The sequence below is a fragment of the Rana temporaria genome, chromosome 7 (assembly GCF_905171775.1).
Source record: "Rana temporaria chromosome 7, aRanTem1.1, whole genome shotgun sequence".
NCBI classification, from domain to species: Eukaryota; Metazoa; Chordata; class Amphibia; order Anura; family Ranidae; genus Rana; species Rana temporaria.
The window spans coordinates 180,179,325-180,206,200 of record NC_053495.1 but is presented as its reverse complement, the minus strand read 5'-3'; the positions used below and the strand labels follow the sequence as shown (position 1 = coordinate 180,206,200).

Sequence of the window (26,876 nt, the reverse complement as noted above, 5' to 3'; positions counted from 1 at the left end):
TAAGTTGCGAGCTGGAACATCCATGGATCAGACTTGTTTTTCCAGCACATGCCACAGATGCTTGGTAGGATTGAGATCTGGAGAATTTAGAGGCCAGATGAACACCTCAAACTTGTTGTGTTCCTCAAACCATTCTTGAATTCATTAGACCAAGCCTCTTTCTTCCATTGATCCGTGGTCCAGTTTAATGCTCGCGTGCCCATTGTAGGTGATTTTGGCTGTGAATATGGGTCAGCATGGACACCCTGACCGGTCTGCAGCTATGCAGCCCCCATACACAAATTGTTGCAATGTACTGTGTGTTCTGACACCTTTCTATCAGAATCAGCATTAACTTTTTTTAGCAAATCAAGCTACAGAAGCACTTCGGATATGGCTACACAGACCAATCTTTGCTCCCCATGTGCATCAATGTGCCCTGGCCATCCATGACCCTGCCCCTGGTTTTCTGGTTTTCCTTTCTTGAATGAATTATGCAAAGACAAAACTTAAAATAATATAAAAAAAAAAATTGACAGGGGCCCTAACCTTCCCTACGCTATGCAAAACAAAGAGAAAACTTTTTTTTTACATTTTGGATAGTGAAGAAAAGAGTTACAACCATGTCTGTCCTGTAGATTGAGAAGTGAGATGACAACCACTTAAACAATGATCATGAGATCACATATTTAAATTGTAGAATTTCCCCTCTACAACTGTATTCCTGTTTTGGTGGAAGCTCAAAGTTTTGGATTTAACCCCCACCCCCCCCCCCAAATCTATTCCCAGGTGATCAGGAAAATTAGGGTACATCTCCCAACTTGGGACACAGTTAAAAAAAACAAGACAGTTGCGAAAAAAAACTATAGGAAATTCCTATTGTCTGTGTGCAACTCTGACGGAGAAAAAACCCACGCATGCTCATAATCAAGTCAACACATGCTCAGGAAGCTTTGAACTTTATTTTTCTCGGCCCGTTGTGGTGTTTTACATCACCGCGTTTTGGACGGTCGGAATTTGGTCTGACAGTGTGTATGCAAGACAACTTGAACGGAATTCCGACGAAAAATTCCATTGGATTTTAGGCCATCGGAAATTTCTGATCGTGTGTACGGGGCATTAGAGTGATATCTGGACTACTGCCTCTTCCTTGTGGGTTTTATCTCCCAAGCTTTCAAGCTGTTGGCAGCCTATATATTTTTTAAATATTTGTATTGCAATTAAAATTTTTAACCTTAAAGCGGGAGTTCACCCAAAAATCAACTTTCTGCAGTTAGATCCAGCATAAAAGATAAAAGATAAAGATAAAGATAAAATCTTATCTTGTTCAGTCGGATGGAAGTAGGACCGAAGTAGGGTTGATGTAGGACAGATGTAGCAGGACAACGTAGGATGACAGTCTACAACAGTTGTGTTGTACCAGTGTGAACCCAGCCTTATCATCTGTGGGTTTTTTTCAGGTTGCTGACCAAAGGAAGTACTGAAGTCTATTGATCAACATAACTGCCTTGGCATTTTTTTTTATTATTTTCTACCTTAAAGGTGTCCAGACACCTTACAATTTGCTTTTGGAATCCTCTCAATTATTACAAATTTAATGGATGTTAAAATAGGTTCCAATTTTGGTAAATTTAATGAAGCTTTGTTCATCTTATCCGATAATCAATATGTACTGAGAATAATATCCAAACTCATATTAGGAACATACTGCTTCTCCAGGAGGTCCTGTATCACCGCTGCCTCCAGGTAGACCAGTTGAGCCCTGGATGAACATGCAGGAAAGAAAACAAAATCTATTGTCATACAGCATTACACATTTGTCAACAAACATATATCGTAGCATAACCATTACACTTTTTACTCTTAGTACAGGGAACAAATTACACCAGAAGTGCTATATAAGTGTCCTACTATTTGCTTATGTAAGCCTTGTTTGTTACAAATCTGGACAACGATATATTTTTGTACCGATATGTCATGCACTGTTTGTACATCATTTTTTTTTCTTCAATAAACCAAGTTAAAAAAAAAAGTGTTATCCATGAGAAACAGAAGATCGAGCAACAAAAGAATGAATTGGCAAATTGGTTAGATGTAATATAAACATATTTATATATGAACAGTGTGTATATATCATTTAGGCAACCAACTGCTTGCCTGGTGTTCAGCTTTAAGATGTCTTGGAAATTTTAAGCCAGTTACCGTATGTCTGGCTTTGTAAACAGAAGATGAAATTCATCAAGTATCTGGAGACAGATCGGCAGGTGCTTCCTTTATCTTGTATAACAAATAATGTGTCAATAATGTGTCAAAATCAGAACATTAAGATTTCAATGTTCAGAAATAAGAGGAATCTATAAAATGTGGGTTTGGGTACAATGTCTGTTTTATATCATACTTAAATGTATCATTTTGTCCTCGTTGGAATTCTATCTAACCCAGACAGTGCTTTCATCAGTTCCATATCTGTGCTAGCACTGAAATATAAGGAATTTGACTGATTTCCCCAATATACAACTTGAAGACATTTTTGACTTTATGATTGCAGAAATCAATTTTATACATATCGCAAAGTCTTGGGTATGTCGTTACCAACATTCGTTCGAACAGTGCAAAAGTTCAAGGGTCACAAGCACATGTGACTATTTCTCCAACTAGTTTGGTGACAAATCTGACTTTAATTAAGAATCATCTAGGAATTTTAAAAGGGAACATCAGATTCGTTCCATTCATATCTTTGCTGCTGTTTAGAGCATAGCGGGGTTGATTTACTAATATTGGAGATTGCAAAATCTGGTGCAGCTGTGCATGGTAGCCAATCACCTTCTAACTTCAATTTGTTCAGTTAAGCTTTGACAAGAAAAATCTGGAAGCCGATTAGTTTTTATGCAGAGCTGCACCAAATTGTGCACTCTCCAATTTTAGTAAATCAACCCCAGTAAACCTTAAGAACTAACACTACCCAAAAAAAAAACTTGAACTGTGCCTAAAAATACACTTTGTCACTTTACCCATTCAGGAAAATTTGACAGTTTAAAGTCACCCCTGACCCACTGATACTTACCACTACAGAGCTCCCCTGCCTTCCATGTGGCCAGAATAACTGTCATTGGCTGGTGTCAGAGCCCAGACTGAGCACTGACATCACCTCCGTCATGTGACATTTTTCAAGCTCCCCTATACCCTCTCAGATCACATGCTCCCCCCTAATCCAGAAGGAAGCACAAGATATTCTGAACAGGAACTTCAGCTTTAACAAGTTTTGACTGCTGACCATCAAAGTTATGAGTGACCTTATAAGTGACCTTTTAATAGGAACACAAATGGCCACTTAACTGCTTATCACCAATCTAGAGGAGGCTTTTCTTATGGGGAGCATTAAAAGGCATCCACTACTGACCACCAGAATAATGAGGGTTTTACTAAGGAACATTAAAAGATTACCACTGACCACCAATATGGAGAGGGCCCCCATTAGTGGAAGTATTAAAGGCCACCTTTGACCATGGTGGTGGAGGGTTATTAGGGGTAAGTTAACTGACAATCAAAGATCTATAACTTTTTATCATAAAGCATAGATAGCATCTACTAATAGCCACCTAAGAAAATAAGTTTTTAAATAGGCACATAAATGGCCACATAACCTCTGACTGCCAATCTAGAGGAGGCTTTTCCTATGGGGAGCATAAAGGAATCCACTACTGACCATCAGAATAATGGAGGCTTTACTAGGGAACATAAAAGGTTACCGCATGACCACTAATGAAGAGAGGGCCCCTATTAGTGGGAGTATTAAAGTCCACCTGATTGCTGATCAGCAACATAAGACAAGGGGGACATAAAAGGCCAGATAACTACCGATCACCAGTCTGGGGGGGGGGGGGGGGGTTGGTGTTATCATAAAGTATAAAAAGCATTCACCAGTGACTAGCAAAGTAAAGAGAGATTTTTTGGAACCACAATCATCTGCCAACGACCATAAACGCAGAGCTTGCTGCAAAGAAAAGTCTATGTGAGGGACGATGTTGAACAGAAAGATCCTATTAAGCTTTTGCTCTGGGGCCTTGTGATTAGAAGTGATACCCCCAAACACGGCTCTTCGCTAAACATATTTGAATGGGCCTGTAACTGCCTGCCATTAACTTCTGCAGTAAAATACACTGCAGCTGTATATTGAATGCCATATTCCCATGCCTGACAGGAGTACAATGGCTGTGTCTGCAATTTCTGTTTAACTGGCCTTCCCCAGTATGACACATCATATCATGATATCATTTCAGCTGTGCTACACATGGTTGAATATCAGATGTTTCTGTAATTTAGCAAACAGTATTCCATCTACTGGTCTGCAGCACATGTGCATGTATTTGTCCTTCCTCCACATCCCTTCTCTCTAGAGAGTCCAAAAGGAAAAGTGATCTCTTTGCTTTTTAATTACAAACCTAATGTGGGGATTTTCCATTCTTGTGTACAACCTTCTTATCTAGCAGAGTGCCATTTAACAACTGTATGCATTGACCTAATGTGGGGAAGGATGCTTAAATGATTCTGTTTTCCCAGGATAAAAAAAAAAAAACACTTTCATCATTTACCGATGGTCTGTGTGAGAACTTTAAAGGGAAAGCATAGTTTTGTAATGTTTTTAATGAAATGCATTTTTACATACAACTAGCATGAGTAATAGTTTTCACATCAACCCCTGCCCTCTCCTGCATAGCAGCATTCAGATTGGGAGAGGGAGGGCAGCACTGGGAGCCAATTGGGTTCTACATGATGCACATGTGATGAAAGGAAACATGCAGACAGCATTAGGCCTCGTACACACGACCAGTTTCCTCGGCAGAATCCATCAAGAAACTTGGTGGGAGAGTTTTTTTTGCTGAGGAAACTGGTCGTGTGTACATTTTTCATCGAGGAAACTGTCGAGGAACTTGTCGAGCCAAAAAGAGAGCATGTTCTCTTTTTCCTCGACGGGAATGGAGAAAATTGGCTCGTGGAGTTCCCCGACAAGTCTAACAAGAATTCGACGAGGAAAACGATGTGTTTTGCCTGCCGAGTTCCTCGGTCGTGTGTACGAGGCCTGAGAAAGCCGAGTGAGCAAAGCTGATGAATTATCAGTGTGTTGCATCTCTTAATGTGTAGGCTTTTTACCTGTGAACTAAGTTCTTCAATAAAACTTCTAAAATCCAACCTCAGCTCTTACTTACTTTTACACCGGGTGTACCTGGTTCTTGATTACCCTTGGTAAAAGACCAAACGCTATAAGGTATAATGGGGATCCCAGACAGAAGCCTGTGTCTACAGACATTAACATTGGTTGTTTCTCATGGACAGCAGTGAGAAACACCATACAGTAATAATAAACTAATGGGTATGGACCTCAAGTAGTCATGAATTAAGATATTGGCATCGGCATCCCATCTATAGCTCAATATAACAGTATCCACAATATGTTAGGACTTCAATAGTGCTACAACAAGACCTACATAACTACATAAACATCAGTTAATATAAATCAATTTTATTGTGTGAAAATAAAAAGATTGCGTTACAAAGATTTTTGGGCTTTTACAATTCGTTAGGCTCAAAAATGTATTCATACATAAAAATAGAAATGCTACCCCTTCCTAGATTATGTCTTATCATTAGCATGTCTATTCCATTAGTTTTGGAGATCTCCCATTGGTAGGAATGCAGCTCATTATAATCATTATGAACCTTATTGTGTAACATTAGATTGGATCCACATTTGGATGACATTAAATCAAAGAAACTTTGATTGCATTATATTGCAACATGAGATTAAATAGATATGTAAATTGAAAGTCACTATGCCCCCTGGATAGAAACAAGCCATGCAGGGGCGTAACTAGAATTCACAGTGCTTCATAGCAAACATTTAATGTGACCCCCTCCCTAAACAGAAGAAAAAATGCCACTGAACTACACACAAATTACTACAGTCATGTGGCAGGGCCTGAACTACAGCAACTACAGCAAATATAAAAGCAATGGGAAGGAAATTTTATATGGCCCATTCACACCATATCATTGCAATAATGCTCATGGTCCAAGTTTCAGCAGCAAACTGCAATGCATCATTCAAATTATATGGAACCTCAAAGCACCTGCCTATGGACGTGCATCTTTGCACAGCAAAATGGATGGCCATGCTATAACGTGTGCTGCATTGTGGTCAGCTAGAAAAAATGGTGCATGCTTCTTCCTCTTTTACAGTCATTTACATTACCCAGCACCCCCTCTGCCCAGGCCCCATAGCACTAATGTGGCAACTGTGGTGGTAGTTCCTTTTTGTAGAGGTTGTTTTTTCACCATTAACGTTATTGCTAACTATAGGATTATTTGTTTTTCTCAAATAAGAAAAACATATTTTTTTGTATTGACTGTATTATTGTATTATTGTAATCTATATTGCAGACTGACATTCCCTCAAGAAAACTCTGATGCTAAACGGGAACACCATAGGTCTTTGGCGTGCCAGCACTGTGAGATGGACGTGTGATGTCACAACAGGGTGTTTCTTATTCCCTTGGGGGGGGGGGGGAGCTTAAAGGGGGGCATGCATTGTTTTATCCCACAGATTGAGGGATTATTTAAGGGAGGGACAGTTCAGCCAAATTTCAATGCATGTAAGGGAAGGCTGGTTGTACAGAGGTCGATCTGTCAATCAACTGCTGTACAACCAGCCTGTTGGGTTCAAGTCTCCCACCATTGATGTTATATTCAGTATTAACATTATATGACACTGTATTTATGATAGTTATATTAATTGTGACTCTATATATATATATATATATATATATATATATATATATATATATATTCACAGTAAGTAACATCTCTAAAGTATGGGGATAGGAAACATAAGCTAGGAGGTGTAGCATTTTTTTAATTACATATGGACATATTTTGGAGCCTACACTTTTTGTAATTTCCAAATAATATTTGTAAAAATTTGAAATTATTAAAACTATTCTTATTTCACACACTGATATTTATTTAGGTATGCAAAGTCTTGTTGTTTCATATTGCACCACAGAGTAATTGACAGCTGTCGTTTCTCGTGGATGGTGGTGAGGAACACCATAAAGTAAAATGAAGGTCTACAGACATAAACACCTGTCAACTCTTTTGGATAATGGTGTGTTAACTGTACTGTGGCCCTCAGGCTGGTTTCAAATCATAGGCCTCCATCAGTGCAATGTGATCATGCATAAGGGTCAGTGTATAACAGGCACTTTCTTCAGACATGGGTTAGTGAATAGAAATGAGCTCCAGGTTTAGACTGAATTTCACCTGTTTAGAAATTTGGGCCTAATCCAAACTTTTGGGATGTTTGTCTGGAATTGCCCAGCCAAACATCCCACAATGCACTGCAAAAAATCTAACGTTGGCCAAGGTCATGCACCTGACTTCGGGTCAGGTGCAAGACTGGTCAATGATGGCATTTTTTTTCTAGAAATTCTTTCTATTGAATTTTTGTATAGTAAGAAAAAAATAGATTATGGGGGGCATTCCCCAGCTAAAAAAAAACAATAACAAACACCACTCTAAAGACACTAGATCTGTATCTGCTCAGCACAGTGAACAGAGCAATATGGCAATATCATCACTCAAATAAAAGGTCTCCAAGGGACAGAAAAGACATTCCTAACACCCACTTTAGCAACAGATAAATGAGACTAAGAAGCATTTGTGACCTAACACCAAAGGGACTCCAATAAAAAGATGTGTGCAAGAAACCCAGAAAGTTATTATGCGTTAGTAGAAGGGGACTCAAGCCTAAGGTCCTATACTTTCATTTTTTTGAGGGACCCACAACCACAAGACAAGTAGGTGACCTTGTAAAGGGGCACATCAGTATTAGTCTAGAAATTCAAGGTAGCAGCATTCTTCGATTTCCATTTTACGGTGATAGCCTTATGGGAAAATAATAACAGTAGACTTACAAGAGCCTCAAGTGCCCAATAAAGGGCCAAGGGACCAACTAAGCCTTGTAAACACAAGTCTGTTCGCAAGGGGACTACTATAATAGTCAACTGGGCAATAAACTGTGTGACCTCAGACCCCAAAAATTAGATTTGCAGGCAAAGCCAGATGAATTAGCTCGGGCACCTCCAGCATCGGAAAGAAACCTTGGCATAAATTCTAGGGCATCAAGTAAATCCTGTGCATTTTTTTAAACAGGATCAATTTTCTTGACTAGCGAAAAACTGTGAAAAGGGGGAATCCCACATATCTTCCCAGTCTTCATCATCAATATCAGGAGTGTCCGTCTGCGATTTGGATTGAAGACTCCCCATGCCAACATGAACTGAAGGCATGAGGGCCTTATAAAGTCAATGATGGTAATTTGCCAAAGTCCAAGCCAACACATTTTAAAAGGCTACCTGTCCCTCAGAAGAAGGAAAAATTCTAAAATGTGCTATTATTGGTCCATTATTTGCAAACCTAACCCCCAAGTATTATTGGTTTCTAGGGAATTAGCTAAGCTAAGTACATAGAACAGTTGACTCTGCAACAGAGAATGGGTACAATTTACCAACACCGGAAAATAACATTCAGATATTATTTTTTGTTGTAGCGTAGGCAACACGCATGAGAACAAAATTACATGTTACAAATTAGTTAATGTAAACATTGAAAAAGTCATACTTACAGGTTTTCCTTGTTCGCCTCTCTCTCCATGATTACCAACTTTCCCCTATATACAGATCAATAAAACACAAAATAAGATATATTTCTGCCACCAATGTGATTTGCATACAAATATTATATTTTTATGACAACTATTCTACTTCATATGAAGCTGCATTACTGTATTAGAACACTACAAATCAATTTAGGAATCATCTTGCATGCTGCTATTATCAGCACTTATCATCAGAGATAAACATCTTTGCACCTTTTATTTGAGTCATCTTTAGGAGGTGGAACTAATTAAAGCTAGCCACAGTTGGTCCGATAATTATAAGTGTGGCTCCCCAATTACAGAAGGACTGCTGCCTAAAGCATTACAAAAGCCACTGCTGCAGATATCTTCCACCAGATGTCAACATAAACAATAGCTACATACAGCACCTATGGTGATAAAGTGGGGTATAGTATCTATGGTGGCCTGTGTCGGTGGTGAATATTTCCCAGTGACAGTGGTTACCAAGGCAGTAAAGCTCCCCAATGGGCATTCAGCAACAAAAAACTGTTTTTAATACAATTGGGGCAAGTCGGAACCTCTATCAGATTTTTATAGCTGCAAAAACGGGATTAAATATTTGGGGTGTTGTTATATGAAAAACCCTAATAATTAAATTTCTTGCAGCTTTGTAGTGTAGGAAATTATGACACACTTTACTTCACTTTGTTGGGTTGAAAGAAGTAACAGTGATATGATTGACCACATATAATCCCTATAAATACGGTGTAAAAAAAGATTTCTGTAGTTGTCCTTGTTCCTGTTGGGAGCAGTGATGAGCTTGGCTGTGTTCAGACTAGGATTTAAACCCTTGCTTGTGAGCCCACTAAGAAGTTGTCACCTCTATGGGCCAATTATCTGTGGCAGGGGAAATCTATACCCTACAGCTGCATGTATACATGCTCCTTGATTGGGTGACAGCTTCCTGGTGGGCACACGTGAGTTTGGATACTAAACATGTCCAAGTTCCTCCCTACTGGGGAGATTACTCCTTACATCTTATCCCATAGACACTGGTCACCAGTACAGAAAGTAAAGGGAAATCTCAGCAATGGAGATTCAGGAAAAAATAAAATATGGCTACACTTTAAGTCTGAGCTTTGCAGTTAAGCCCTGTACACTGTTTTATCCATAGGAAAAATGTAAAACATGTTCTATTTCTTTTCACCGATGGAAAAAAGACAGATGGGGCCCACACACATGATCGGTTTGTTTGATGAAAACAGTCCATAGGTCTGTTTTCATCGGACAAACCGATCATGTGTACACGGATTTAGACTGACAAGGCTTTCTATGGTGCTTCTTGGAGGTGATTCTGTGCCATGCAACCTACTTCCCTAGAACTACAGCAGAGGGTGCTTGGAAACTGGGAATCTTGACCTGCCTTTCCAAATAGTTAGAGTCAGGGCAGCCTATAAACTAAAGATAGCCAAATGGATCCAGTGAGTGGAACAGTCAGATTAGGAGACACAAAGAAGGCCGACCATATCCTCTGAGAAAGTTTAAGATTGACTGCAATCTAAGTTGGATTTTCAGGTTTGCTCAACACACAGTCTACAGACTTTATCTCTCTACCAGACAGTCTTTACTGTTAAGACTAGTGTGAAACAGATAAAATAGATTTCAGTCACTTAAATGTACTCACTATACGGCCAGGCAGTCCTCTTTTGCCAGGATCACCGCTTTCACCCTGGAGGAAGGAAAATGAATGAGCAGAGATTAATCACACATTAATATGACAGCAGACAATTCAGTGAATGTTGCATAAAACTCTCTCACCTTCACCCCTTGCTGGCCCACTTCTCCTGATGGACCATCAGGACCCCGTGGACCCTGAAAAAAAAGGTAAGTATATATATCAATAGCATTTTAGGCAGTGTATGAAATTGAAACTATAGCTATTGCAGAATATCCAACTGCTATGGAGCCCAGCACTGTTTGGTTAAAAGGTTATATAGGGAGTTGGTAATAGTATTTAGAAGATACATTTGGGAACCTCTAAATGACTGGTATGAAAGTGATTAGTATTTTGTATCACTAATGAAATGACTATATAAAGTCCCCAGCATCACTAAAGTGAGGGGAATTACCTTCATAGATAGCTGTTAAAGGATATTTACAATATGAACTCTGGTCCTCTTCTTCTTGTGTCATGACTGTTAATAAAGAGTAACTAAACCCATCAACTGTTTCCCAAAATAGTTACATTTAAGGCATGCTGTTAAATACTCATATTAATGGTCAGAGTTCCTTGTCCACTCAACCAAACTATCAAATGGCTGCTGTTATAGCTAATAATATGTGCAGCACTATGGCAGTTGAAGATCAAACAGAGGCCAAGGTGGCAGCTTCCTTGACTGTAAAGGATAATAGGGTTTTGTTTGCCTTTAACATAAGCATCGTGTTAACAGTTCAGTATGGGTCTGCTTTAACAGTTACAATTCTGTCAGGAGATCCAAATTATACCTTTTTTAAATAAAAAACATGTCATACTTACCTGCTCTGTGGTTTTGCACAGAACAGCCCTGAATTCTGGGGGTCCTCGCCAGCACTCCTGGCTCCTATGCCCTTCCAAGTGCCTCCATAGCAAGTCACTTGATCGTGACTCGTGCCCGCTTGATATGGAGCTGGGCTCTGTGTGTCCTCACAGGCTATGATTGACTGTACAAGGAGTCGATGGCTCCCACTGCTGCCTCCGTGTCCAATGAGGAGAAAGAGAGAGAGGTGAGAGCCACTGCTCTCAGACACAGCTTTGGATCGAGATCAAGCTTAGATAAATATAAGAGGGAGTGGACCTAAACACAGAAGTTTTTTTTACCTTAATGCAGAGAATGCATTAAGATAAAAAAAAAAATCCTGCCTTTACTAAAGGATAATAGGTTTTACTCCAGGAATGTAAACTCCCATTGAGGTCCAAAGCACCTATTCCAGTCTAAATATGACTTGGACACTTCTTCATATGTAGAAGTCATCTTATTATAATATTGACCTATATTGTAACAAAGTCTTGTACCATGTAAGGTCTCTATCAGTGCAGAACTATACGTGGATGGAGTATACGTGATTCCCTTTATTGGAAAAGCTAATGTTTTTGTATAGCCAAAGCAAAGTGCCCCTATCCATGTTATACCAACCTCCCTTCCCCACATGCATATTTACTTCTGACGGGTGCAGCCTTAAGTGCCACAAGCCTTCAGTGCCCTGGCTGCACCAAAGGCTGAAGATGCTTGGGACCTCCCATAGAAGTTGATGGGGAGGTCCCAAGCATCTTCAGCCTTAGGTGATGGCCCCATGGAAGACTATAGGGATCTACTGTGCAGGCGTTGCTAAGATACTTGCCATCGTATGGACGTAAACATGCAATTGTGGAGGGAGAAGATGGGCTAAGTTAGAACAAGGAAGGGGAAAGCAAAAAGGATAACTGCAACTTGTTTTAAACTGCACTTATCCTTTAAAGCCTCAGTAGTTTTTTTGTTGTTGTCTAAAACTTATGTATACTGTATATTTAAATCAAGGGTGCATTGTATTTTCATGGGGGGATGCCATATTTTATGAGCTTTCCATCCCTGGATCTCCTTTGAGGTCTTACCCATGGTCGAGTGTTTCTAGCCATTAAATCTATCATTCCTGCTCTTTTCAAGTATCCATTGCCATTGGCGTGTCTTTCTCATGACATCTGGATCAGATGCGTTGTGTACACGTCTCAGTTTAGATGAGGCTATTTCTAATTTTATGGCTCATAAGTGTTTCATTTGTCTAACTTCAGAGAAGGTCATTTCATTAGTGTGTACTCTGGGTCTAATTAGGTTCTTCTTCTCTGACTCTTCACAGAACATTTTCACAAATAAATACTTCAGTATTTAAATTTCTGCTGGGCCATCGCTAGCTCGTTTGTTGGGTACAAATAGCTTACAGCTGACTCCTAATCATGTTTAGTTATAGGAATAGACACAGACAAAATTGGAAAAGTACACAAAAAGAGGCTGTAGTCCGTAATTAGATAATCACAAGAAAAACAAAGAAATTGTCTCCTATGATGTTTTCCGTCAATCCCTCCAAGGTGCCTGGCTGTGTGGCAATGCTTTGTTCTTCAACATGTTTGTGGTGGAGAAAAAAACATCCCTTACATTGATGAATGGCTCATAAACAAGATGCCTCATACTGACCCATTTTCCTCTACACAAGATAGGGTGCCCCTTGGCTGCCTGACCCAATATAAGCTCAGACAAAAGCAATAAACCATCATTGATTAAAAAATCGTTTGTTTTTCAAAAAATTCCAACATGTCCGATTATTAAAATTCAATGGCTGCAGGAAAATCGACTGTTGCTGCAGCCCACTTATGGTGCGAAATACGAACAAAAATTCTTAGACAAGATTTTCTAAAGAAAATTATTTCGAAATTCGACCTATGTATGGCCTGCCTTACACTAAGACGTTTTAGAGGAGCTCATATCCCAGTCCTCTGGTGACCTAGGAAGTTAGCTCTATGTATTCAAAAGGGGAATATAGTATTTCACTTTATCATCTAAGCATGTTACTAAATATCCTTGGCCAATGAAGCACATATGTAAGATAAATATGTTAACTTTAATACAACAATACTAACACACCTCAATGCAAACAGAACTGTAATATAGTATTTCCTCAAATTCTACATGATGATACAAAACCATTTTAATTTATATCAAACATAAAAATAAAATGTTATTTCACAAAAATTGAATATTCCCACTAGAGCATAATTTTTACTCCAGAGGAACTCTTGAAATAATTTTCAGGTCCAGAGGAAACCCTGCTAAAAAATATTAATTGGTGGCCAGTGGAACAAGTGCTACCCTAATGCCGCGTACACACCATCACTTTATGTGATGAAAAAAAATGACGTTTTTAAAAACGTCACTTTAATTGACTGTGTGTGGGGGAAAACGTCGTTTTATGTCTTGTAAAAAACGACCAAAAAAAATTGAAGCATGCTTCAATTTTATGTGTCGTTTTTCAAAAGTGCACTTTTTACTTCACAGAAATTGACCGTGTGTAGCAAAAAACGTCGTTTTCTAAGACGTTTTTTCATCCACGCATGCCCAGAAGCTACTTATGAAGCAAGCTTCAATGGTAAAACGTGGTGGAACGTAACCTCACTTTGCAAGATCATTGTGAGAAAACGATGGTGTGTAGGCAACTTCGTCTTTGAAAATTGAAGTTTCAAAAACGTCATTTTTTACTTCACAGAAAGTGTCGTTTTTTTTCATCACATAAAGTGATGGTGTGTACGCGGCATAACACTGGCGATCAAAAAGTGCACCCTTAAAGACAGCTATAAAGATCATTTGTGTTGTGCCACTGGCTCTTAAAAGTGGCATTGGCCCCAAAACCAGGCAGGCACATCAAGTGGGAAGTTAATGAGCTACAGCTCAATGAATCTTCTGGAGGGACCTTGGTGGAGTATGTCAGCACTAGAGTGATCTGTGCTTTCCACACATATATATATATATATATATATATATATATATATAGATATATACACATTTTATTTTAGTTGTACTTCCAGCAAGTGTATTGGGCTTCTGTGTAGGCTTTGCAATTTTAATTTTTTTCCAGGACGGATTTATCATCCTCATGCCAATGCCCAGCCTGAAGAACCAAAGTACCCATTCTTGTCTGAGTCATCACCATAGACCTTCCAAACTTGGGTGGTCCTACTGATAGTTATATTGATCATGGTAGAGCTTTTAGAATCATTTGAACAATTAGAACTGCACTGCTTGCTTAAGCTATGGATACAATTGCCCAGAAAGGGCACAATTCTACAATTACTATATTTCAATGTCAGGTGAGGCTTTTAACTTCATATCCCTCACTGGAAAGCTTTATATGGTGTACCCACTCCTTGGACAAAATCATGTGCATGCCAGATTTATTATTCTCTATCCTGTGGAAAGGTTTATGAAATCTATAGTCTCTGCTAGATTAGGTGTAACAAGTGTTGTGTATTCAGTGAAGCCGGAATGTTGATCCTCTCAGTTCTCTACCAAACAGATAAATACAGAGCAAACTTCGGAGATCACTGTACTTACGATTTGACCTATTGGGCCTTGTATTCCAGGTGATCCTCTTTGTCCAGCAGGACCCTGTAATAAGATTGAGAGATTTTTTATTTTTTTCCTTGTTGCGCCTATGCATCTACATAATAAAAAATCAATGACATCATATCAATGCATTGCAATAACAGTTGTGATGTGCTAGTTTTTACTTACTGGTAATCCTGGTGGACCAATTGGTCCAGGTATTCCCGGAGGTCCAAAATAGCCCTAAAAATAACATGTCTTGTTAATAGAAAAGTTTTCATCAAGCCAACATAATTTAACATTTAAATATCAGAAAAATCAAGTGCTGAATTTAATAATCATTTAAAGAAATCCTGTACTTAATAAGCTGATATTTTTAGGTCATGTTTAGCTGCAAGCAGCCAGGTGCTGTACGGTTACAAGGAGACTCTTTGGGTGTGGGAAGGCAGGCGGTATCTGGGTGCAGGAAACCAGGTTGTGTTTGGTTGCAGACAGACGTTTTGTGTGTGTGGAAAAGCTGGCTAAACCGTGTAGACTACCTTCCCAGAAAAGTTGAGGGGTTATAGCTGCGAAGGGTGGGCCAACTCAATATTGAACCCTACGGACTAAGACTGGGATGCCATTAAAGTTCATGTGTGTGTAAAGGCAGGCGTCCCAATACGTTTGGTAATATAATGTAGTTCCAAAAGAGTGACGGTCCCTCTAAACGAGGTGCAGGAAGGTAGGCACTACTTGGGTAAAGCCAGACAGGTTGTTTGGTTGTAGGCATGTTATTTGGGTGCAGGAAGGCAGGTTGTATTTGGATGTCAGAGGCCTGCAGACAGACAGGATGTGTTTGGGTGCTGACAGTACAAATGACACTTTGACTTAAAGAAAAACATGAATTGTACCAGCTGGGGCAGAGTGTACATAGTTGTGGCGAACCACATGTAGGTGATGTCTATAAGGACCCTGGGAAATTGCAGATACTTAGTTCCAGCAGCCTAGATTCTGCTGTTTTTCCACATTCCTGTAGCTGTATATATCCTGCGGCAACTTGAAAAGATGTTAAATTACATTTCCATGCAATAAGTCTTGTAATGTTACCCTGGTGGTCAATGCAACTGCTTAAAGCATAAGTTATAATGATGGAAAATAATTTTGCTCTTGAATAGCTCAGCAGAAAAGTTGGAAAATCTGCAAGTTCCATTGAAACCACAAAACAATCATTACATAAGTTTCTGGTACCAGTTTCACAATGAGTGTGCTTTGCCAGAGGAAATGTCTTCCTTCTGCTACACAGAGAAACACTAATACTGTACTGAGTTTAGGACACGGACAGACTGCTCCCCCAAGCTAAATGGAGTTTATTGCCTGAATTTTAGCTTTTTGATTTACACATATTGTCCTTAACTTGAGCTCAAATTTTTGGGATGTTAACATATTTCTGTATACCCAGAGTTTAAAAACAACTCCATGAACAGATAAAGTAGATTAGGTCAAAGTGAAACAAGCGATCCTGTCATTGGTATGAACTTGCCAACAACAGGATTATTATAAATGGCACAGAATTACCTGCTTCCATTGTGTCTCTCCCTCTGTCATTCACCAGTGATGGAATGTCATCGTATTTATCCGGACAGCAAGGTAGTGACACCATGGAAGTACAGTAAAACGTTGGATTGAGAGTAATATGGTCTGCGAGTGTTTTGCAAGACAAGCAAAATGTTTATTTTAAATTTGACTTGATAAACAAGCGATGTCTTGATATACAAGTTGTGTCATGTCACAACTGAGTATAAAAGAGAAGAGAGGCGCCTCTAAGTGTAGCAATATGGTTAAATTTAAAGTGGTTGTAAAGGTTCCCGTTTAAAAAAAAAACAACAAACATGTCATACTTACTTCCACTGAGCAGTTCGTTTTGCACAGAGTAGCTCCTGTCCTCCTGTTCTGGGGTCCCACGGTGGCTCTCTTGGCTCCTCCCCGCAATAGATAACCCCCTTCCGGAAGCTCTCTCCTGAGGGGGTTACCTTGCAGGCACACTCCCATGTCATGCAATCGGCATCTATAGCTGCCGAGTGTATGACTCGGCCCCCGCCCCCCGAAACAGGTCCTGCGCTGCCCTCTTCCTCTCTGATGTCATTGCGTGCTGGCTGCTAGAACCAGGACTATACAGCTGGCCCTCTGATTATGCACTGCAGCATATGCAATTTTTTTGTAGATTGCCCTGAAGCGTCTTGCAATCCATGACATGGGTATTCCAGGAGTGAGGGGCCCCTACAATCAAAAAAGGTATTAAAAAAAAACTCTGTGATTACGGGGAAAGAATCGGAAAGTGGGTAAAGAGGGTGAGGGTCCACATTAATGTGGTTTTAAGGCCTCAAGGTTTTTCACCTTAATTCTATGCATTAAAGGGTTGTAAACCTTCTGTTTTTTTTACCTTAATGCATCCTATGCATTAAGGTGAAAAAACATCTAATAGTTACAGGCCCCCCCAAGCCCCGTTTTACTTACCTGAGGCACGAATCTCCATGGGCGCGATCCCGCGTTGGTTTTCCCCAGCTCCTGTGGGCTCTTCATTGGACGATTGATAGCAGCGCAGCCATGGGCTCCTGCTGCTGTCAATCAAATCAATAATGCGGCGCACCGGGGGGTGGGGCCGAGTGATACGCAAGGGGGTTAGCTCTTGTGGGGAGGAGCCGAGACAGCCGCAGTGGGACCCCAGAAGACAAGGATCGGGGCCACTCTGTGCAAAACGAACTGCACAGTGGAGGCAAGTATAGTATGTTTGTTATTTAAAAAAAAAAAAAAAAAATAACCTTTACAACCCCTTTAAGGTGAAAAACCTTCTGTGCTGCAGTTTCCCCTGAGCCTAATCCGATCCAGTGATGTGCACAAGTGCAGAGGCTCCAGCCACTGTTTCTTTCCTCATTGGACAGATTGAAAGTAGCTCCCGATGTTGTCAAATAAATCCAGTGACGTGAGAGCGCGCGGAGGGGGGGGGCGAGTCCGGGTGTCTGTATCAATGTATGCAGCAGTGGGACTCAGTTTTGATGCCCCCAGGGAAAGCGGCTTTCCGTGGGGGCATCCAATGAAGAGGAGGGGCCTGGAGAGCTGGCGGGGCACCCCAAAAGAAGAAAATCGGGGCTGCTTTGTTCAAAACGATTGCACAGAGCAGGTAAGTATACGCATGTTTGCTAATTTTATATAAAAGAAACAACCCATTTAAGTATACAAAATGGCACTGTGCATCTGCATCCTATCTAGAAAGAATTTCTGTAAAATCCCAGAATCTACAATAGGAGAGTGAACTCATCAATGTGCTGCTGCTCCTTCCTTGTCCATTCAGCTAGAGCTGCTATATGCTGTCTGGCATGATAAACTGGATCACAACAGTGACTAAACAGAACTGCAAATCCTTCCTCGGGATAACAGCTCACATACAGTAGCTATTTCAACTGTTCAGCTGTAAGTTGTACTTAATACTTTTTACTTACAATCGATCCCTTTTCACCAGAAGGTCCTTCAGGTCCAGGATTCCCACGTTCCCCCTATAAAATAGAACAAGAGCTCAGTCTTGTACGGTCACAGTACACATGTATTATTTTACAGGAAAAAAGAGGAAATTCATAAGGAGAAATTACATTTTAATGACAGTACATTAATGGGGTGATTTTCTGACGGCTCCAATGGCTGAACAAACTTGTGGTTATGTAATACTAAGTACAAAGAAATCTTATGCTAGTTAAATTACATAGGATAAAGAGGACCTAATCTGTCTTTTACTCAAGCCATACATGTGCTCCTCAGGTCAGATGTGGAAAAAAAGCCTAAAATGAATTTACAGGGGAAAAAGGTGAACTATGAACCACATGTTTCTCCTGGATAGATTTCCCTTTAATGAGGAATACAAGTAGCTTACTTTCAGTCCATATTTGTCTAATCCTGCCTTCTACACAAAGCAGCACCAAATCGACTCGCCCATCCACTTTCTAATCTTCATCTCTTTTACACTTCTTACAGTCTTCTCTTTGCCTCCTTAGGTCCAAACTTAACCTCCCCTCCCTCCTGTATTCCCTGTCCCCCATATTGTTTCCCCACCGGGCGACCTCTCCTGGCATGTTCCTCCTATTCCTCACCCTCTCTCTCCCCCCTGACTTACCTAGATTGGCCCCCATCCCTCTCGTCCAGGCCTGCCAATGAGACCACTACCATTCTTCACTATTCATGCCCAAACTGCTTACTACTCCTCTTCCTCTTCTAGTAGTGCTGTAGACCTCTACACTTAGTTTCTTCTTCCTAATTACTTCAAAATCTAGCATCGGGTGATACCGTGGTTACACTTCAGTGGTCTATTCATCTACATCTTGCTGTGTTTTAGATATCTGATTGAAGTGTAACTTGTACTACAATTGCTTATAGGCTTTATACTTGCTGTACATTGTATTATTTCCTGATTATTTCTTAAAATAAAGAATGTATAATCCAGGGGCATGATTTTTAGTTACAAAAAGGGGGCAAACAGTGATGGTTAGTTACATTAGTTTGAAAATACATTACCAGCTATACAAAAGGTGTGTAAATGAACATGTTGATATATGTAGCACCCTCTACCTAGGTAGGTGCTAGAGGTGAGATTTTTGGAGAGTGCAGGTAAATTTAGTCAGGCTTAGACACACAGTGTTGCTCGGCACCGCCCCTCACTCTCTGCTCACAGGATTTGACAGACAGCAGCATAAGCCAATAGCTCCCACTGCTGCATGAAAATCCTGTGAGAAGAGAAAGAGAGAACTGTATCCTGGCACAGCACTGGATCGATACAGGACTCAGGTAAATGTTTAGTGTGGGGGGGGGGGGGGGGGGGTCACAGCAAGTGGCAAAACCTTTTTTACCCTAATGCAGGGAATCAATGGAGTATCATACGCAGGGGAGGGAACCACTGTGCTCTGATGCACAGGGCACCCATGGATGAAACAAAGCTGCATATGTCTCTCTCCTTCACCCCTTCAGTGCCAATTAGCGGTCCCCAGGAAGAGTCCCATCTAAAGGGATGCCGGGGCTATTCTCCTCTGGCTCACTTCCGCTACACTTCAATCAGAGCAGAGGGCGGAGAGGTAAAGATGCACTAACCTGACACCACAGGAAGATGCCGGAGCACATTAGAGTCCCTGGGACTCAGCCTCTCATCAAACATCAGCCTGGTGCTGGCTGGAGCTCCATGAGGACCAGAGGAGTATGGACTCTGCATGCATGAGCCTCTGAGTTTCGGGAGACTACATTCAGTTCTCCTGCTGTTTGTCACCCACAGCTGCATGACTATTCACCACCACCATGGGGTGTGAGCCAGGGGTCCCCTTTGATCTACCCATCTGCACCCTTCTCCTGCACATGCCACCCACCACCACACACTATATACCCCTCTCCTGCACAAAGCACCCACCACCATACCCTTTGTACCCCTCTCCTGCACATACCATTCCGCCACTATGCAAAGAAGAGACTCTGTATTTGTGATTAAGTGAACAGTTCCCCATTAATTTATCTTAATGCACCTTACTAAGAGGCTGTCGGGGTATTCCAAATGAAGAACAATCTGTGAGGTAAGCATTTCACAGACAGCAATGAACTGCTTATTAACTGCATTTAAGATTTGTTAAGCACTCTATTTAACCACACACCTTTAAGCCACACCCAATATCTAGCACCACTTTTTGCTACCATGTATTTATTACTTATTCGGTGCCTAGGGGGGCCCACTTTTGAACTTGCACACAGACTCACTGATTTCATGATACACCCCTGCAGGGAATGCATTAAAGTAAAAAATGTTTTAGCTTTATGTTTTAGTAATCAGGTTTACATACTGTTTAGTTTAAGTCCTCAACATTATTATATGGTTGCACATTTCTGTTATTTTGTCCTCCCCAGTATGTGGTCCGTTGAAATATAACGTGGTTAGTGTTTATCTCCTCAAATAATGAATCAATTTTGCCCACAGCATCATACACCCAAGTGCACATCTGAAATCATATTAATCACACACTTTTTCCATACGTTACATAACTGCGTTGACAACAATTTATGGTCTAAAGATATAAAAGGTTTTGTAACAGTACCAGGAATTTTATTACAAACATTTTCAGACTATGTTGCATTATTTAGGATGAAGCTCAGCCTAAATACGCACAGCAGAAGCTGCAGTTAATCATGAAAAGTCCCTTCAAAGTTTGCTTGCAGTTGAACATCATTAATAGCGCAGGGTTCCAAATTATTATTGCCTTCAGCCAAACAACTTCATATAGACATGTATAATAAATATCTGAACACAGAGGATGATTGTGCAGATTTAGTATGCAAAAAAAATCAACAACCAGTGGTTTCTATGTTTTACCCATGATTGCATGGATAAGGGTTAGAATCTCTGTCAAGTTTCTTGTACTAGGGAGGTTTAGATGGGAGGTGCAGGATCTGGGATTGTTCCTAAATAGGGCCTGTAAAGAAAGTATTTTTCTGAAGATGTACAATGGCTCCCGAGTCACTGCATGCAGACCTGGGTGTCTTGATAAAGTTCCAGGACAAGTAGAGGAATAGGAGTGTCAAACAAAAGTATTTATTTCATCATGCCCTTCAACAAGCTGGATTGTTTTGGGGGACATGCCACACTCCCTTCATTAGGGAAGGTTTTACTGCCCCCTCTCCCTTGAGGTGCAAAAACAGCTGGACAGCGGTGCACTCCGGCTGCAGCTGCAATGATTTGCTTCACAGTCATGGCAAAAAAGTACCCCCCCATAACATTCGGCAGGAATTAGTTCTACTACCAAACGTGACCCATTTAAGTGAACAGTCACCCAATTGTAATGCTTTCCGTTGCAGCGTAGTAGTACACCATTTAATGGATTGAACCAGGCAGTGAGGCGGCAACATATTACAACAACATATTACCTCCTCACTTTCCTTAAAACATCTCTGAAAAAATGGTGGTCAAAGCCATGCCTCAGGTCAGAGACATGCTGCAGACAGTAAGAGAATGGGGGCAAGTTAAATGGTGCTAGTAGAGATTACTGTTTTTATCTCATTGCAAAACAGAGTTTCGCCAGCCACTATAGACTGCTGGGGCCAAACAGTTCCAATACTTGGGCCTCGAACCACGCATTGGGCACCAGGGTGTTAAAGCATAAGTGAAATATATGTGATTGGCTGTACATCTACTTTAAACATTGTGGTAAAATTTCTCTGCGTATGTTTCCATCCCTCCGTTCTTCCCGTAAGAGACCATCTAAAGTGTCATTTCCTTGTAGATGGCCTTCCCAGTTTTTTGTTTCACATTATAGAGATTTCATGGGGGGGGGGAGTGTATTAGTGGCAGCATGATATATCTTATAGTGATAATGGCAGGACTGCCAAAAATCAAGCAAAACCACAGCAATAGCAGCCTTAACTTAACGTGGTTGTAAAGTCAGAAGGTTTTTTATCTTAATGCATTCATTGCATTAAGAAGATAAAAAGCCTTCTGTGTGCAGCAGCCCCCCTCGCCCCACCCCTACCCCCCCAATACTTACTGGAGCCCCATCTCTGTCCAGCAATGTCCACAAGTGTCTCGGCCATCTGGTACTCTCCATCTTGATTGGCTGAGACATGGCAGTGGTGCCATTGTGTCCTGCTGCTGTCTATTAAAGTCAGTTAGCCAATCAGGAGAGAGAGCGGAAAGGGCTAAACCGCAGCTCTGTGTCTGAATGGACACACAGAGCTGCAGCTCAGCTCGCATCCATAGCAAGCTGCTTGCTGTGGGGGCACTCAACAGGAGGGAGGGGCTAGGATCACAGAAGAGGGACCTGAAGAGAGGAGGATCTGGGCTTGCTCTATGAAAATACACTGCATCAGAGCAGATAAGTATAACATGTTTGTTATTTTTATAGAAAAAAAATTGACTTTACAATCACTTTAAGCCTTCCTTTAATTCCATTTCAGAACTGAATATTAATGACACTTCAACGAATATGACAAATGGCCTACCAATGGGTGAGCCAACATTACATCATGTATTCGGCAATACACCAGTAGGAGAAATTAAAATAGCTGTTATTACAACTGGCAATAACTTTAATAAGTATAATCTCATTTTTTGATGCATTCTCTGTACCTTTTCTCCAGGTTCCCCAGATGGCCCGACTTCTCCCGGCAAACCTTCCGGACCCTGAAAAACAAATTCCAGTTACTTTTCCAACAGAAGCCGCTTTATTTCACAGGAAACAGAGCAGACAAAATAAACGTTTTGTCACAATCCAGATCGATGTTTAACAATGTGCAAGTTTTAAGACAAAGAAAGAAACCAGATTTCTTTTATCTAAACCTTGTCCAAACCCAGATTCTCAGCAAATCCGTAATTACAATTGTACAATCTGTTACTCAGAACTTACTGAAGCCTTCAGCTCTGTGTCTGTATTGTGGCCAACGACCACTAGAACAATGATTCATAGACTACTTTATTCCTCAGAGAATATATTTAACACATTTCTTTCCAGGTCTTCATACATTTGTTTAGCAATTCAACTCAGGTGGGGCAAATGTGCTATAAAGACGCCAGGAATTCTCAACATGCATTGTAGGATGCTGTCAGCTGTGTTCTTTAAAAAGTTAGAATGAAGATATGGTGATGCAAATGGCAATTTTTACCTATAGACAAGAACGCCTGTGTGTACAATAATCATCATAATATCAGATCACCAAATGTGAAAGCAGGAAGCACTTGAAAAGCAAAGCAAAGTGGAAGAACATAAAGTAAACATTTTCATTACCCAAGCATGGAAACTTAGTGGAACCTTCATGATCCACCTAATTACCTGTTTCAATCACATGCCTGCTCACTCCTGCCTAAGCTGACCAAACTGCGCTGTACAAATGTAGACTTTTTGTCAAAAGTCAACTGCTAAGCCCCTATCTCCGTCCCTAACTACTTCCTGAAACGTTTTTTCGCTAATGTACAAGTGATATACACGCAAACATATCTGAGAACAATGCATGTTTCTATAATATTTGCCTTCCATGATGGCTCAGATCAAGCCTACAACTTCAAACTTTTGTAAGGTCCTCTGCTGGAGCTAAACATACTTGTGTCCTTCATTACTAGCATCAGCTAGTGAGTTATGCTCCTTTACTTCCTCTGAACTAATCATTTTCAATCATGGCTCCATAGAACCCTAGGGTTCCTCCAAAATCTGCTAGGGTTCCATGAACTGTGACTGCCTGACCTCCAATCTGATGGTACCTGGATAATTCTGTGATCAATGCCACTGGCCAGAGCCAGCAGCATGGCATCTAGGATCTTTTTAGCTGTTAGTAAGGGTGGCCTTGTGATCACAGATGTAAGAGGCATTCTTTCCACTTGTCCCCTGAATAACTGTTTTTAAAAGGGGTTCCCTGAGACTTAAAAATTATTGCAAAGGTTCCTTTGAGGTAAAAAGGTTGAAAAAGCTGCTATAGACTAAAAGCTGAAATGATCTTTTAGCTCATTCCTGTTTACTTTCAATGGACTAGGTAAGCAGGGGCAAGGTTCTTATTCAAGTAAACAAATTGAAGTGATTGGCGCCTATGCCATGGAAGGTATTTAAGTTTAGTGCAAGTTACTCTAGTACCAGAATCTTTAGTAAAGTGACCTACAATAAGCGGTAACTCAGAAACAGATTAGAATTTGGTAAAGGCGGGAAGAATAGGTGAAGCAGAAGTTCATTAGGTTGTTAAAAAGTCCAGGAGGCCCACTTTACACAATGGAAAACAAATATAATATTGTAAGTCACGTTAGAAAGGTAAAATCAAAGTACTGTATTTGCTGGCATATAAGACTACCTTTTACACTTAAGAAAAATGGCCAAAAAGCAGGGGTCGTCTTATACGCCGGGTCAGCTGCTCAGGAGCCTGCTGGATGTGCGGTAATACTGTATGTAGCTTCGGCTACATACAGTTTATACCGCTTAGCCAATCCCGGTGAGCGATGTATTCAAATGAATACAGAGCCTGCTCGGATTGGAGTAACAACCTCTGCCAATCCGAGCAGGCTACATACAGTAGCCTGCTCGGATTGGCTTTGAGAGTCAGTGAGACGTGGGCTGATGATGTTACAGCCTCTGCCAATCCAAGCAGGCTTTGTATTCATTAATAGAATACATTGCTCGCCGTGATTGGCTCCAACTCCAGCAAGAAGGAAGAAGAATATGGCTCCAGAAGGAAGAAATATAAAGCATCGGAGACCTCGGAAGGGGGGTCGTCATATACAGTGAGTACAGGCAAAAAATCGTAAAAAAATGAAAAATTAGGGGGTCGTCTTATACGCCTGGTCGCCTTGTACACCGGCAAATACGGTAGGTAAAGTCCTTGTTCAATTGCAATTGTAGGGGTGAACTCAAATGTAAAGGGCATCTAAATAGATCTTGATGATATGTTTTATTTGTGGAAGTATGCAGGCACACTGTTTCAGGGCAATTACAGTGTCTACTTTATCAAGGATGTTTGTATAGACTTGGTAACAACACAAAAATTCCCCAGCACACTTTTGCATTTGCAAAAATATTTGAAGTCGCACTGCCATTTTAAGACACCTTTGTGTGACAGTGTGGCTTCACGTTTATTTGCAAATGTGCAACATAAACTTCTGTTTTTAACCTGAAATTTTGAAAATGGGGCTTCTGGTGTGTTGCTGTACCTTTAAGCAGGAGGGTGCTTCGTCCAAGGCATTTTGAATTTATTCATTCCTATATACTGTATGTTCCAGGTTGGGAGTTTAGGTAGTTTAGAGCTAGGGACCACACTCTGGAAAGATACCTTTATGTTGCAGTGTGGCTTCACATGCTGGGCAATTTTCTATAGCTCTGTGTGCACCTTTTCATTTTCTAGTTATAAATGAAGCTGATTGGTTGTCTTTTTTGGTTTATTGTATAGAAATACTGTCATGCACAGAAAGGGCCTGTTCATACTATGAACATTAAACTACTGTAGTTACAAATTCTTAACAACAGTAACATAACTTTGAATCTTACTCACTCACTGACCTCTCTAGGTGCTTTTAAAGTGAAATTATTAATTCTCAAAGTTCCTCAAAGATCACAAGAAATACTCTGAAGCTGGTTTCAGTGGATGTTAACAGCTTGCTGATAGTTTACATTAGATGTCTTTGAAAATAAAGCATAACTATAATTATATTTGTATTTTTAGGCAATTGTTGGGCAACTACTTTGATCCATGGTCAAAATGTCAAATCATATTTTCCTTTCCACACTGCATTTCAATTATTTCTAGCTTACTCCTATTAATCTGAATGATCTTGTAGTTTGTAAACGTATCTCGTGAATATTCCCACACATTTACTACCTTGAATTATGTGATGCTTATTCACTATGTCCTGTAAGTAGGCTCTGATGTGTCACACACTTTACAGTGCCTGCCTGAACTTCTGAGGTGCTGAGAGGAGAAGTTTCATGAGGCGGAGGCAGTACAGGAATCAGTGATTACAGGCAACAAGGTACCATGGGATAAATAGTCTTTGATAGTAAACAGCAGAGGAGAAGCTGCAAAGCATGAAGGGATTGCAGGAATAGGTGGAAAGAGATGGCCAGCAGACAGCCTGAACTCACAACATAAAATAATATTTTGCAAGTTTATATTGGATTTTAAAAATAACTATTGTTTGTATTGCTATTACAATGCTGCCATTATAAAATTAACCACTAGCCGACCAGCCGCCGCAGTTTTACAGGTCGGCTCGGCTGCGCAAAACAACTAATATTACGTCATCTCGCATTTCAGCCATTAGGGGCGCGTGCCATAAAACTATCCCCTACTTTGTAGACGCTATAACTTTTGCGCAAACCAATCAATAAACATTTATTGCAATTTTTTTTCAGAAAAATATGTAGAAGAATACGTATCGGCCTAAACTGAGGAAAAAAAATGTTTTTTTATATATTTTTGGGGGGTATTTATTATAGCAAAAAGTAAAATATATTCATTTTTTTTCAAAATTGTTACTGTATTTTTGTTTATAGCGCAAAAAATAAAAACCGCCGAGGTTATCAATTACCACCAAAAGAAAGCTCTATTTGTGGGGAAAAAAGGACGCCAATTTTGTTAGGGAGCCACGTCGTACG

The 26,876-nt window shown here is 40.4% G+C and overlaps 1 protein-coding gene across 1 annotated transcript in view; it reads right to left on the bottom strand.

The window, feature by feature from the left end:
* Positions 1 to 26,876, bottom strand: part of COL24A1 (collagen type XXIV alpha 1 chain) — a 359,199-nt gene that overhangs the window by 75,792 nt on the left and 256,531 nt on the right. The window contains exons 25-32 of the mRNA XM_040360554.1: positions 22,880 to 22,933; positions 18,237 to 18,290; positions 14,950 to 15,003; positions 14,770 to 14,823; positions 10,472 to 10,525; positions 10,338 to 10,382; positions 8,660 to 8,704; positions 1,688 to 1,741 (exon numbers count right to left, since the gene is read on the bottom strand). Of these exons, the coding sequence (XP_040216488.1) occupies positions 1,688 to 1,741; positions 8,660 to 8,704; positions 10,338 to 10,382; positions 10,472 to 10,525; positions 14,770 to 14,823; positions 14,950 to 15,003; positions 18,237 to 18,290; positions 22,880 to 22,933 (414 nt within the window). The remainder of the gene's footprint in view (positions 1 to 1,687; positions 1,742 to 8,659; positions 8,705 to 10,337; positions 10,383 to 10,471; positions 10,526 to 14,769; positions 14,824 to 14,949; positions 15,004 to 18,236; positions 18,291 to 22,879; positions 22,934 to 26,876) is intronic.